Consider the following 13387-nt stretch of genomic DNA (forward strand, 5'->3'; position numbering starts at 1 on the left):
AACCAGGCTGTGGACAAAGTACTTTGTTTTGTTTTGTTCTCCGTGTGGAAATAAGGCCCAGAGAATGCCCATCCCAGCACGCTCACTAACACCATTCTGAGGCGCCCCATCAGCAAGTGCCACCGGAGTCAGGTGCCCTCCTTGCCCACCAGAGGCAGCAGGGCATAAAGAAGCATGACGGCCATCCTTGGTTTCTCTTCTCACCTGTGTGGAGCGGGTTCTTTGGGCCAACACCATCTATAGAGATCTAAACAGAGGGAAGAACGAGAGTGGCCAGTATCCTGTGGAAGCCAGGCAGAAGCATCTGATTCGGTAATGACCTGAAGAGGTCTTCAGTGTTTTTATTTGGAAACATGCAGTTGAGCTCCTCCATGAGCTCCCAGTGAGTGTAACAGCAGGCATGGGGACAGGGCCAATCTTATCCTGCTTTGTATTGGGGCCAGTGGAGATCGGAAATAGCTGGTGGTCAGTCAGTGGTCCAATGGTCCAACAGTTCCTTCCCAGGCAGCAGCTGAGTGGCCGCAGCTGGGAGGTAAGGGGCAGAGTCCTCAGGAAAGAAGGGATTCTGAGGTTGGCACCGATGGCTGAGGGCCCACCTGACCCACAGCACGGGTGGAAGAGAGGCCTTCTTTCTCTTAAGTTCACTACTGAGGAGTCTAGAGATGTCATGCCTCCAGCACCAACTTGTAGCAAAAAGAGGCTCTGGTCAGATGACACCAGCTCTGGCCAGGTGACGCTGGCCCTAGAGGAAAAGGATGAAAAATAAGGCTTTCATCAAACCCAAGTTATCAAGCAGGATCTAAGGGTCAACAATCCATTGGGAAAACTGTGTATATGAAGCAAGAGTTGGCAGGGCATCACCATGAGGGCAGATGTGAAGGGCTAGGAGGTTGTCTGAGGTCATCTATAAATGCTCAAAAAAAGGTATTATAGGAAGAATGTATCTTATTTCCTGGGAAATGGACTTTCCAGGATTTAAAGGTAGATCCATGAGGTGTGGAGCAAGAATGTCAAGTCAGGAGGCAGACTAGCATTATTCCAGGAAGCTTCTGGGATAGGAGATCCTGGTGGGACGGTGGGGATGGCCCAGCTGGACTCATGGGCTTCCAACAAACCTAAGAGCTGACTTTCTGACCAGGGTTGGGACCCCACTTCTACCACCCAGGGTCATCTTTCTCATGTTGTCTGAGTCTGGTACTCCCTGAGAACAGGTCAAACTAGCCGCATCCCAAACAATGACCTCATGCCCCACTTACTGGATTTGCCATGGTCCTTGGTTCACTCGTGTGTGTGAATTGGGGGAGAGGATAAATGAAAGTGAAGTGTTCCTCCTCCACGGGAGTTGGTGGGGGCTGAGGGAGAGCTCTGCCCCTGCCCCTGCTTGTTGGAAGGAGGCCGTAGGTACTGTGGTTTGGACGCTGCTCCAATGGAGTGTAGACAATGGAAACCATTCCATGCCATCCTACCACTTGCACCCAGGGACTCAAGATGGGCACCCTCCTGCCACCGATTAGGGACCATAGGGCTCTGCGGTTCTCTAACATACACCACCTCTCACTCTGCCCCCAGTCTAGACCACAAGGGAGGCAGTGGTTTCCAAGTCTTCAAAGAGTAGATGCTACTGCTGCTGCCTAGCGGACCTGCCCATGATCTCAGAGCTACTCGGCAAATTCCAATCCAGGGCTTGATAAAGGACCTTGGGGCTGTTAGGTTAGAGCAGGAAGTTGAAACAAACTGAAGGCTTGTTCAAGATGAGGCTCCAGAAAAGTCATTGGGAAACCCCTTCTTCTACCCGGGGGGCCACAGCCTCCTGTCTCACTCCAGCAGAGGCAAGGCTGACACACATCTGTGCCTCTTGTACCGTGAGAGTACTTCCGGAAAGGGCGGCTTCCAACTGGGGTGGTCGCTGCTCTGAAAGGCTAAATCCAGGATGGTCAGAATTTGGCTTGCTAGAAACTTATTCCTTCCTCCAGAAGTAGCCAACCACCAGGGCGGTCACAAGTTGCCGGGTGTGACAGCTCAGGCAAGCGTCCAGCCACTCTGGGATCTGCCAGGTCTTGGCACAAAAACCACCTTGCTGCTGAATATTTAATGACATGGAAAAAATGGTCTTGAACTATTAAATGGGAAGGATGAGTTACAAAATATTGCAGAAAATAGGTTATTTTCTTGTGTTCTGTTTGTATTTTCTATTTTTTCTGCAATAAAGAGGCACGGATTTTATGACAGGATTTTTTTCTTTTGAAAGCTATTTTCAACTGCTCAAGGTGGAGAGCAGCTGATATCTGAGCAAAGCTTTAAGAACCAGGCCGTTCTTCTTCCTCGCCCTGGACAAAACCCACTCAAGACGTTTAATTATGCAAAATGTGTTACTACTCTTTTCCTTTTGTAAGAGAGAGCCAAAAGCCGGGAGAGCTGTGAATGTGGGTGCTTTAGTGAAAAGCTAAATCATCTGATGAAGCCGGCATTCTAAGCCTTGTTCTGGGCTCAGTCTCATCGGCCTGATGCATCACACCCTTCCCTTGGGTCTAGGGTCTGGGCCCGTCCACGAATGCTAGCAGGCCTCTGCTGGCCCAGGGAAGGCAGCAGAGAGGACTGTGAGAGCTTTCTGACAAAAGCAATCCTTCTTGAGAGAATTTGTAGTCGCCAAGGCTGAAGCAAAATGGTTTCTTTTTGACTAGAAAATTCAGTGACTCATTCCACCTTGTCTTCTCAGCTCTGCAGGACACCAGTGTGGAGCCAGAGAAGGAGAAACAGGGAGGAAAAGAAGGGGAGGAGCTGAGGGGACGCTGGCACTTGATTGCCCGTCTTCTCAGTGATGTTTCTGAGGGGCCATCTGGGTGTCGGGCTCCGCGTGAGGCACCAGTGACACAGAGGCGGAGAAACAGTGGCAGCTCTCCCAGGACTGCACGCTGGCTGAGGAATGAGGAGAGTCATCAGCAGGTATGATGCAAGGGGATGTGGTAGGGGCTGAGAAGGGACTGTTGGGGAGTGCCTAGAGCAGGCACAACTCATCTTAGCGGAGGCATTGGGGCAGGCTTCCTGGAGGAAGAGATTTCTTGACCAAAGCCCAGATGACAGAGAGGAGTTGGTAAAGCCAAGGACAAGAGGAAAGGTGTGACAAGAGGGTGTCAGGCAGGGACAGCATGTGCAAAGATCCAGAGGCAAGAGTGAGAAAATTATTTTAGGGTGCTGGTGATGACGGGTTAAGGACTAACACTTTACCTAAAGGGCAATGGGGAGCCACTGAGGGCATGTGACTAAGGGAGTCACTTGGTCAGGTTTCTTTTTTTAGATCCCTTGGGCTGTAGTGATCTTTCTGCAATGAGAGCAGGAGAAAGAAAGAGGGGGGAGGCAGGGAACAAGGACAGAGGCTGTCCTCCAGGGCTGTGGGAGCCCGTTGCTGGCTCTCAGACTCACGATCTGAGAAGATAGGAAGATAGAGAGATGGTACCCTGTGGCAGGGGGTGGACACTCTAACTTAAGTCCTCACTTCTGGGCCTGGGCCACTGAATTTGTATAATAAAGTGAAACACACTTCCCTTCAAGGGTTGTTGAAGCTGCTGGATGGGAAAACAGATGGGCGAGCTTACTATAAACAGGGAAATTCTGTGCCCATCTCAGTTCACGAGCACCCAGCTCACCACCAGTCACAGGCGAGCATTTCAGAAGGGCTTTTTGATGACAAGAAGGTTGGCCACTGTAGCCCCAGAACTCACATGGAGTTCTCTCAGAGAGGAAACAAATGGCAGGGATGTTTCAGAAAGTCACAACGTGTTCATGGCAAAGAAGACAGTGTCAAGCTCCCAGGAGGTACAACAGGCTGGGAAGGAAACACACTGACCTGGTGCTCAGGGGCTAGTCACGGCGTGGTCCCCGCGGATTGCCTGCAGCGAGAACTCATACCCGAGGAACATGGCGGCGCTCATGGGGAAGCCACGCACAGCGTTCACAGTGATGCCTCTGAAAAACACCTTTGGCAGAAGGTAATGTTATCACAGGGGACTGACCTGGACCCTCTGCAGGTGCAGAGAGAGGCTGGGGATGCTGCCCACTTGTCCCAGGCTGGACCCCACAGAGCTCAAAGTGTCCTTACAAGCGAAAACCACCCCGGATGCCCCCTAGTCATGCTCCTGTCTCAACCCATGTCACCTGTGATGGGGTTTCTCCTCCCAGGCCTGGTACACATACAACTAAATACTGTGGGCAAGCTGCTGACCATGAACACCCACATACACTTGTTTAATTGCTGCTATTTCTCATGTATGTACCCCCACACATGTGCACGCGTGCACACACACACACACACACACACACACACACACACACACACAATTCTCTGGAACCTGGAAATCCGAGCTCTGCACTCCACTCACTCTGCAATGGTAGACAGAGCACCCAGTCAGGACCAACCATTTTGACAGGATGTCCCCCAAGGGGCAGAGTGGGGAAGAACTCAGGCCATACTTTTCAGACACTAGGCATGAAGTCGAGACACAGCTTTGCCATTTAATAGCTCTTGCTTGGGCAAGTAGCAAAGTCTCTAGAACTCAACTTCCCAGCTATAAAATGGGGGTAATAATACTATTGACTTGATATGGCTGTTGAGGGAATAAATGAGAAGAAGCTCTTAAAGCGCTTGTACAGTACCTGCCATGGACCTGTTGACTATCTCCATCATCATCATCATCATCATCAGTAGCCATCTTTACACAGGGTGGCACTCAACCTTATATCATTAGTACAAGTGCGGAGGGGTCCTGGCCTGGCCTGTACTGATGAGCTGCTTAACTCAGTCTTTTATACAAGAACAGGGTATTTGTATTCCATCCCTAGGGCATATGATAAGATACTTCACTTCCTCCCTGAATCTTCCCATTGAGTAGATCTGATCAGTGTGATGTAGTTCCAGCCCTTGCCCAGTTTAAAACCTCCTGGGGGCGGGGAGATAGGCCCCATTTGGGAATAATTACAATATAATCTAGAATGTGATGAGAACAGCTAAGGGATTTGGTGAGGGGTGTGGTGGGGAGGAGTGGTCCTTAAATGTCTTCCCTAGACAACACATCTAAAGGAAGCCCTACTCAAGCGTAAAGGACCCAAGAACTGTCAAGCCTATGATATAAACCTGTTATCTGACCCCTGTATATTTACCAAGTGTAATAAATAGAACTGATACTGTAATTTTATGGAAGGAGAAATCCAGCCCTTTTATATTTCCCCAGTTTTCTCAGCTGTCAGGCACTGTGGTTTCAGGGTAGGTACAGGCCTCTGTCATTGGTCAGGATGTCAGGATGTCTTTCTGCAGGAGAGGCACCTGCACCTTGGCCTTCCATGGCAGCCTGAAAGATGTAGCTTGGTTGTGAAGGGGAGAGAATGGCTTCTGTGAACTTGGGGGAAGTTTGACCCTCACAGAGAAGGGAGATGATGGACAAGGACCCCCACAGGTAAGCAAGTGGCTCAGCCAAACCCTGGAGTGATGCAGGCATAAGGCAAGGAGGACCCTTTAACATCAGGGCTGCTCTTTGACGTCTAACCTTTCTGGAATTCCCCAAGCTCACCCACAGTGACTGAATAACAGCAAGGAACTGGCTCGAGCTCCGAGAGGAAAATTCCATGCTGGGTGCAACAGACACTCCCCTGTGGGCCTGGGCTTGACTCTGTTCTGTGAGGCTGAGCCAGGCAGGGCCCAGCTTGGAATGTGGATCTCCTCTCCCACAGTGCTGGGCCCTGAGGGAACCATGGGACTCTTCAGACATATGGACATGACCTCCCTCCAGCAGCTATGGTTTGCTCTGTTGTAAGGCCCGAAGATGGCAAAGCACACACCTGGCGGCTTTTATCCCAAGCTTTCTGAATACAAAACCACCAGACTGAGTCCTCATGAAGCCTCAATAGTTCCACACTGCCCAGTGTCAAGTCTACACCCTTTTCTGGCCTGCCAAGACCCCTTTGCTCTGGCCTTGCACTTTATCTGGGCTGCCTCTTATACCTGACATTCTGGGTAGGTTAACAGCCTGTCATTCCTCTAAGGAGCCAGCTCTTTCCCACCACTGGGTATCTTCTGCTCCCTCTGCTGGAATGTTCCCCAAACCTGGCTATACCTCTAGCAGTCTTCCCATGGGCACTCCAAGCTGGAATGTGGCCCGTTGTCTTCTGTGCACTCAGTATCTCTGCTGTCACAGCACTTCTCACACTGTCCCTAACCACCCATAATTTGTCTGTACCCCCATTAATAATCCCAGTCAGGGCAGTGAGAGCAGGGCTACGGTGTGGTTTGCCTCAGAACTTATCATCTATACTCCAGCATCTACACTTCGGAACCCCCAGCATCTATACCTTGGAACCCTCAGCATCCACACCTTGGAGCCCCAATCTACACCTTGGAACCCCCAGAATCTATACCTAAGAACACTCAGATCCACACCTTAGAACCCTCAGCATCTACACCTTGGAACTCCCAGCGTCAAATGCTTTTCTTGGCCCAGAGGGTCTGTTATAAGTCTCACTAAAGGAATCAGTGGATGGATGAATGGATGGATGGACACACGAATGAACGAACAAATTCCTTGTTGCGAAAAGGAAACAGTTCCAAGCTGAAAGAGGGCTGATGGTGGTAGTGGTAGTGAGGGATTCCTAGAGTGGAGGGAGGGTTCTAGTCCCCGGATGGCAGAACCAAAGGGCAATCAACTCTGGTGCTTCAGGAAACTTCTCTTCCTACAAATATTCTTCTCCACCTCTCCTTAGGGAGGCATAGAGACTGCCTAAATATTCCTCCTCCACCTCTCTCAATCCACTATCACAAACCCCCTCAACAACAGCCCTCTCTGTGCAGCTCAAAGATGCCAAGTCACTCCTCTGGCCTCCTTATTTCAGATGGTAGCTCTCCAAATGTGAGCAACGGCCCATGTGGCCCATGACGATCATCACAGCAGGCAGAGTAGACCCAAAAGTTCCAGAGCTTTCTTTTTTGATTTGGGAATGCCCCCAAAGTCCTAGACTTCTAATTCCCTCTATCAAAAAGGGAATGCTTTACTGGTAGTCATTAAGTGAGTTGCAAAGAACTACCAGATATGGGTACCATCATCATTATTTTACTCCATTCTAATTCTTTATTTTCACTGAGTTCTTCTTCCATGGTAAAATGGGAACAGGCTGGCTTACCATGCCTCAGTGAGTGGCAGTAAAAACTATTTGGGAGTGGGTGGCCCATAGAGCCAGTGCTACAGCCATCTGTCACTGGGGACACCCCTTAGGCCCCAGGAAAAGTCATTCCTCTTGCTGCCAGAAATCTGATTGTGAGACAACCCAACTGTCCAGGACTGTGTGGGATGTTTTCTTCATGTTACGATTTCTGTTTATATGCAAACACATAATACAAACATATATAAATATACCTATCCACATATATTCTCACACTGGCTGTGACTATTTTTGGAATATATTGTAAGAAACTCATAACAGTGATTATCTTTGAGAGAAGACTGAAGACCAAGGAGGGACATTTAGACAGTATATCATCTTTTACCTTTTGAAGCTTCCTATGTTCATATATTATTCATTTTTAAAATGAATAGAAATTAAAAAAATTAATTTCAGTCAATGAGTGGTTAATCAAGCTAAATACGGCTGCCTCTGTTTAAAACCTGTCTCTGAATATAAACTGAACCAAATGCTACTGAGATTAAGAAATCTATAATCTGACCTCAGTTGCCTTCCCAGACTTTGTTTTTAACAGAGCAAAGTAATTTTTGGAGGAAATAATATCAGCAATATATTTAGCCTCTATAGACTTTATAGAATTATAACATTAATATTTTGATACATTAACTTGAATTTTTTGAAACATTAATAATTAATAGCAGACAAAGTATCTCAAATAAAGAAGCATCCTATGCGAATGTCTCTTATGTGTCCCTCTGTAGTTGACTGAATCACAAACTGTGCTTCTACTAAAATAATACAAAAGACAAGTGAGGTGAGGATTCTAGGAAGGTGGCAGAATAGGAAATGCCAGCCAACTGTTTTCTTACCAAGATAAAATTTGCACTGATGGAATCCGTCTGATGTAACTTTTTTGAAATTCTACAGTTTGGCGAATCCTTACAACTTCCAGGAGAAGGTTTGCACAGTAAATATGGTTAAGTGCAGCCAATTTTAGCTCTTAGCAAGGTAGCAGCTACCCCTCCCTCACCCCCAGACCTGTGGCAGGCAGCTGGATGTACGCTGGAGGAGCAACCTGCACACATAGCTTGTGGAAGCCAGAGTGGGCAATAAGGACCCTGTTCTCCAAATATTAGAGATCTATGTTTTGATCACTGACTGCTGTTTCTGATCACAGAGGTGTAAACAGGGAGGTAGTCATTATTGTTTCACTGATGCAAACCCTTCCTCCTCTGGCTGATGACCCTTTCCCCCTTCGTTTTTCTCTTTTTCCTCTTTGGGAGATAGACATTATAGACCATGACATTAAAAAGGAACTGCATGTATGGGGAAAATTAGAAAGTAACCGTGCATACCCAGAGAAAGGCTCAGAAAAGACCTGAGAAGACCTCGAGTTTACATTTCAGGCTGATCTTTGGCATAGAGACCGCCTAAAACAATTACAAAAATGTAACAATCAACAAAAATAATAACAAAAGACACCAAATCTGATTTCCAGAGTTAACCCATTATTAGATTCAAATGTCAGGTTTCCAATAAAAAATAACAAGGCCTCAAAGGAAACAGGAAAGTATGGTCCATTTAAAGAAGAAGAAAAAATAAGTCAAGAGACTTGTCCCTAAAAAAGACCTGACAGCAGATTTACATGACAAAGACTTTAGAGCAAGGGTCTTAAAGATGCTTGAAGAACTACACGAAAATGTGGAGAGAACCAAGAAAATAATATATGAACAAAAACAAAAACATCAATATGAAATAGAAAACCCAGAAAAAAACCCACAAAAATTCTGCAGCTGAAAATACAATACCTGGAATGAAAAATTCACAATAAGGATTCAAAGGTATATTTGAGCAGGCAGAAAAAAGAATCAGCAAACTTAAAAATAAGACAACGGAAATTATTGAGTTTGAGAAATAGAAACAAGATTGAAGAACAGTGAAAATAGCCTAAAGGATCTGTGGGAAACTATCGAACAAACCAATACATGCATTGTGGACATCCCAGAAGGCAAAAGGAGACAGGGGCAGAGAATATTTGGAGTAATAAAGGCTAAAAACTTCCTTAATAAAGGCCAAAAACTTCCTAAATTACTTCCTAAAAACTTCTTAAATTTGATGAAAAACATGAATATAAACATCAAAGAAGCTTAACCAACTCCAAGCAAAATAAACTTAAGGAGATCCAAGCCAAGACACATTATAATAAACTTTTAAAAACAGGAAGATAGAAGGAACTCATTACATAAAAAGAATCCTCAATAAGTTTACCAGCAGATTATTAATTAGAAACTTGAAAGACAAGAAGGCAGTAGTCAACATATTCAGTGTTAAAAGAAGAAAAAACAGTCAATCAAGAATCCTATATCCAGCAAAACTATCCTTCAAGACTGAGGGAGAAATTAAGACATTCCCAGATAAACAAAAGCTGAAGGAGTTCATTATCACAAGACCTATCCTGCAAGAAATATTCAAAGGTTCTCCTGGAGAGTGAAATGAAATGGCACTAGAGAGTAACTTGAAGCTGTATGAAGATCTAAAGACCTCAATAAAAGTAAATACATAGAGTAATGTCAGTATCATGGCAGTACAAGACGTCCCTGTGTTGACCCCACCTCAACAACAAAAACTGGACATCCATCCACAAAGACAGGTGCCTCTGAAGGAGTCATGGGATCCAGGACCACATGTCAAGTACCCCAGAGTTCTGTCCCTCTGTGTATCAGGTACTAGGCAGACAGACTTCAGTACTGTCAGTGGAACCTGCAGCAGCCTATGTATGACCTGGCTCCAGCCCCCTCAGTTGCTGTCTGGGAGCACCTCGAGAACACTGCCTTGGTTAGTCACCTACTGATGAGAGCCTTTGTGGAAGTCCAGGTTTCCAGAGAAGTTCCAGCACTCCACTGAAGCCCAATATACATATATATATATATATATATATATATATATATATATATATATATACACGTATATATACATAAGCGTATATATACATACACGTATATATACATACACGTATACATATATAAACATATATATACACATATATGTATATATATGTGAGTATATGTGTGTATATATATGTGTGTGTGTGTGTGTGTCTGTGTATGCATACATATACAAGTAGATGTATGTGCAGACAAAAGAGGCTTTGTGGAAGTCCAGGTTTCCAGAGAAGTTCCAGTACTCCATTGAAGCAAAAAAAAAATTATCTTATCCATCCACATACATACACATACATATATACATATATACGTATGCATATATTTGGGGATGCGACACATATAAGCAAAGACCCAATGCTCAGTAGTGACATTTGCACTAATTAAACTACTAATACTAAAGCCAATGACAAGTAACTCTTTTTAAATATACTGTGTTATGCACGAAGCTAGGCACTTTTTGTATTTCACTGACAAATATCCCCCTTGTTCACGGTAGGGATGATTATCCTTGGAAAAACAGAGGCCGAGCAGTGAAGCAACTTGCCTGGATGTTCCCCCCAGCTCAGGCTGCCAGGCTGCCTTTAAACTTGAGTCTGCTGACTGGAAGGGGCATGGATTTAAATGAGCCCTTTGGGTGCAGGGAAGAGGAAAGAGAAGGGAGACAAGCCATGTTGGAGGCTGCCTCATAGTTGAGACCAGAGGTGATGGTGTAAGGATGAGTGGATGAGAGACAAGTGGGATGAGAGAGAAGACAGACCAAGTGACCAGACACTGGGAGATGTGATGACTCAGGTAGCTCTGGGGCCCCCAGCTTGCAGGAGAGTGAGGCACTGAGCAGTGAGTGAGGAAGCAGCTCTCAGCCTATCCCTATGAAAGAGAAGCTTTGGTGACACACAGATGTGGGTCTAGGTCCTGGCTCTGCCATGCACCAGCTGTGTGACCTCAGGTAGGTTACTAGTCCTCTCTGAACCTCTGTCTCCTCCACCAGCCTGGGGCAAGGAGTAAATGAGACAAGAATCTCAAGTCGTGCTTGATATGGTAACTGTGAGCATTTTAGTTTCCTGATTCCCCTCTCTGTAACCTCATATACCCCCCAAACGTCTGGCCCACCTTCCAGGGACTGACACTGACCCCGCATGACTACTGTGGGGCTTACTTTAAGACCTTCCTTCTGGTAACTCTGGGAGATACAATCCAGGACACCTTTGTATTTGTTTAAATAAACCCCATCAGCTTGGAGTCGACTTTTCACGACATCCATAGGAGTCGCTGTCCCCCAAGAAATTGCTCCTGTAAAGAGAGAGACAAACAAGTGTCAGGGACTGGCTGGTTGGGATCTGGAGGGGATGTGGCTCCCTGCCCATTTCCACCACTAACAGGCTTAACAAGCTGCTGGGGGAAGTGGAAAGAGTTCAGTCAGGAGCTGCAAAGGTTTCTCTGAACCTCACTCGTCACTTGCTGTGTGTGGGACTTTACAGAAGTCTCTTCCTCCAGGCCTTGGGTTTGCCATCTGTAAAGTGGGGCACCAGCACCCATCTTCATGGGGTTACTGTGAGGACAAATAAATGGATGCACGTGAACATCTAGCACAGTGCCAGGCCCACAGCCAGAGCTTCCTAAGTGGATGCCTTTATTAGCAGCTTTTACTGGAGAAGCAGGAACAGGCCCCACCGATACTCTGCAGCGCCCTTCCAGGACACCAAGGGTGAGAGCCCAGAGTGACGCCTGAGGCTGAAGGCTTGCAGCTCCCCAGAGACAGAAGCGACTCTGCAAACAGAGAAGCTAAACAAACACTTGCAGGTAGGCTGCTTGCCAGGGAGGGACCAGCCCAAAGATGGAAAAGAGCAGGGGGCAGGTCTTTAGAAATCTTGTGACTTTTCCAGAGGTGTGACACAGAGGCCTTGGGACCACACAAGCCTGGCTCATCATTGGTGGAGAAGCTCAGGTGCCGCAGTTTGAGCACCTTTGTGACTTGAAAGGACTCTAGGAAAAGAATGCCAGGTTATTGTATAAACACAGAAATTGGCACATTTGTGGACAGGAAGAGAAAAACAAACTGATGCCAAAGTCCAAGGCAGCTGTTTGCAAGGTTTTGTAATTGCTGCCCAGGAGCTCCCAAAAGCGGCCCTAGCCTGCCCTGGGCCCTCTGCCCATCCCAGCCTCCAACCCCCATGGCCTCCTGCCCGTGACCCTCTGGGAACCCTCTGGACCTCCCCTTCCTCTTGACTCCTGCCAGAATAACAAAGCTGATTCTCCTGGAGTCTGTCCAGGTGCTGCCCTGGCATATTCCCTGGCTCCTTAGCTCATGGGCGAGGGTATTACAAAGTGAGGTCTGCCTACCAGGCCCCTCATACCTGCTCTCACCAGAAATGAGAGCGGATGGGGCCTTGTTTGTCCTCAGTCGGCAAGTGCTAAGCCCTTACTAGGAGCTGGCTCCGGCCAGGCCGCAGACACACGGGGGCAGCGGGCTGGACACTGGTGTTTGGTGGCTAAGACATGGGCTTTGTTAGGTGTTTGCTGAATTTTGAGCATAGCTAATGAGGAGGAGGGGGAGGAGAAGCAGGAAGTGGAGGAGCAACGACGATTTTCTTCTTTCCAGACCTTTCCCCACAGCATCACACATGCCACGTTTTCAGCCTTCTTAAGAAGCAACCCCCTGTTGGCTTCCACACCCTGCTCTGGCTCTAGCTGCATACCTCTCGACCCCGTCCCCCTCACAGCACCACCAAGCCCCTCAGAGGTGTCGTGTGTACTTGGACTGTCCTGTTTCTTCCATCCCCTTCTCTCTCGATCTCTCTTCAATTGGGTGTTCACGCCCTTCACCAACATGGGTCTTGTCACAGTCCCTGATGACCTACATATGGCTAAATCCAGGCAGCAGGAACAGCAGGTGCAAAGGCCTCGTGGTGGGGAGGAGCCAGGCACAGTCATGCCGTAGCAAGGAGACCAGCGTGGCTGAAGCAGAGCACGTACAGGGGCAAGAGCAGGAGCTGAGTGCAGACGGGCAAGAGACAGCTGGATCATACAGGGACTGAAAACCACTGCAGGAACATTGATTTTTACCCTAAAGGAAATGGGGATGCTGTATGAGTTCTGAGAAGGGGGGTGAAGAAACCAGTCCATGGTCACAAGCTGAGTAAGTATGGATTTGAACTGGGATCTCACTGACTACAGAGTCCCTGCTGTACTGTCTGCATGCACTAGCTGTGTGCCTTTGGGTGGGTCACCTAGTCTCTCTGAACCTCGGTTTTCTCATCTGACAAATGGGGAGACTGATTCCT

The 13387-nt window shown here is 47.2% G+C and overlaps 1 protein-coding gene across 7 annotated transcripts in view; it reads right to left on the reverse strand.

The window, feature by feature from the left end:
- Positions 1 to 13387, reverse strand: part of SLC25A48 (solute carrier family 25 member 48) — a 43483-nt gene continuing 30096 nt past the window's right edge. Inside the window, exons 6-8 of one of the 7 annotated variants that reach the window (XM_060636083.3) lie at positions 11263 to 11396; positions 3845 to 3974; positions 2 to 2912 (exon numbers count right to left, since the gene is read on the reverse strand). In XM_060636083.3, coding sequence (XP_060492066.3) covers positions 3852 to 3974; positions 11263 to 11396 — 257 coding nt within the window. In that variant the 3' untranslated portion in view covers positions 2 to 2912; positions 3845 to 3851. Of the gene's footprint in view, positions 2917 to 3844; positions 3975 to 11262; positions 11397 to 13387 lie in introns of all 7 variants that reach the window. The other 6 variants (XM_060636082.3, XM_060636084.3, XM_060636085.3 and 3 more) reach the window with 6 other exon arrangements.

The sequence above is a fragment of the Panthera onca genome, chromosome A1, assembly GCF_046562875.1.
Source record: "Panthera onca isolate mPanOnc1 chromosome A1, mPanOnc1 haplotype 2, whole genome shotgun sequence".
NCBI lineage: Eukaryota > Metazoa > Chordata > Mammalia > Carnivora > Felidae > Panthera > Panthera onca.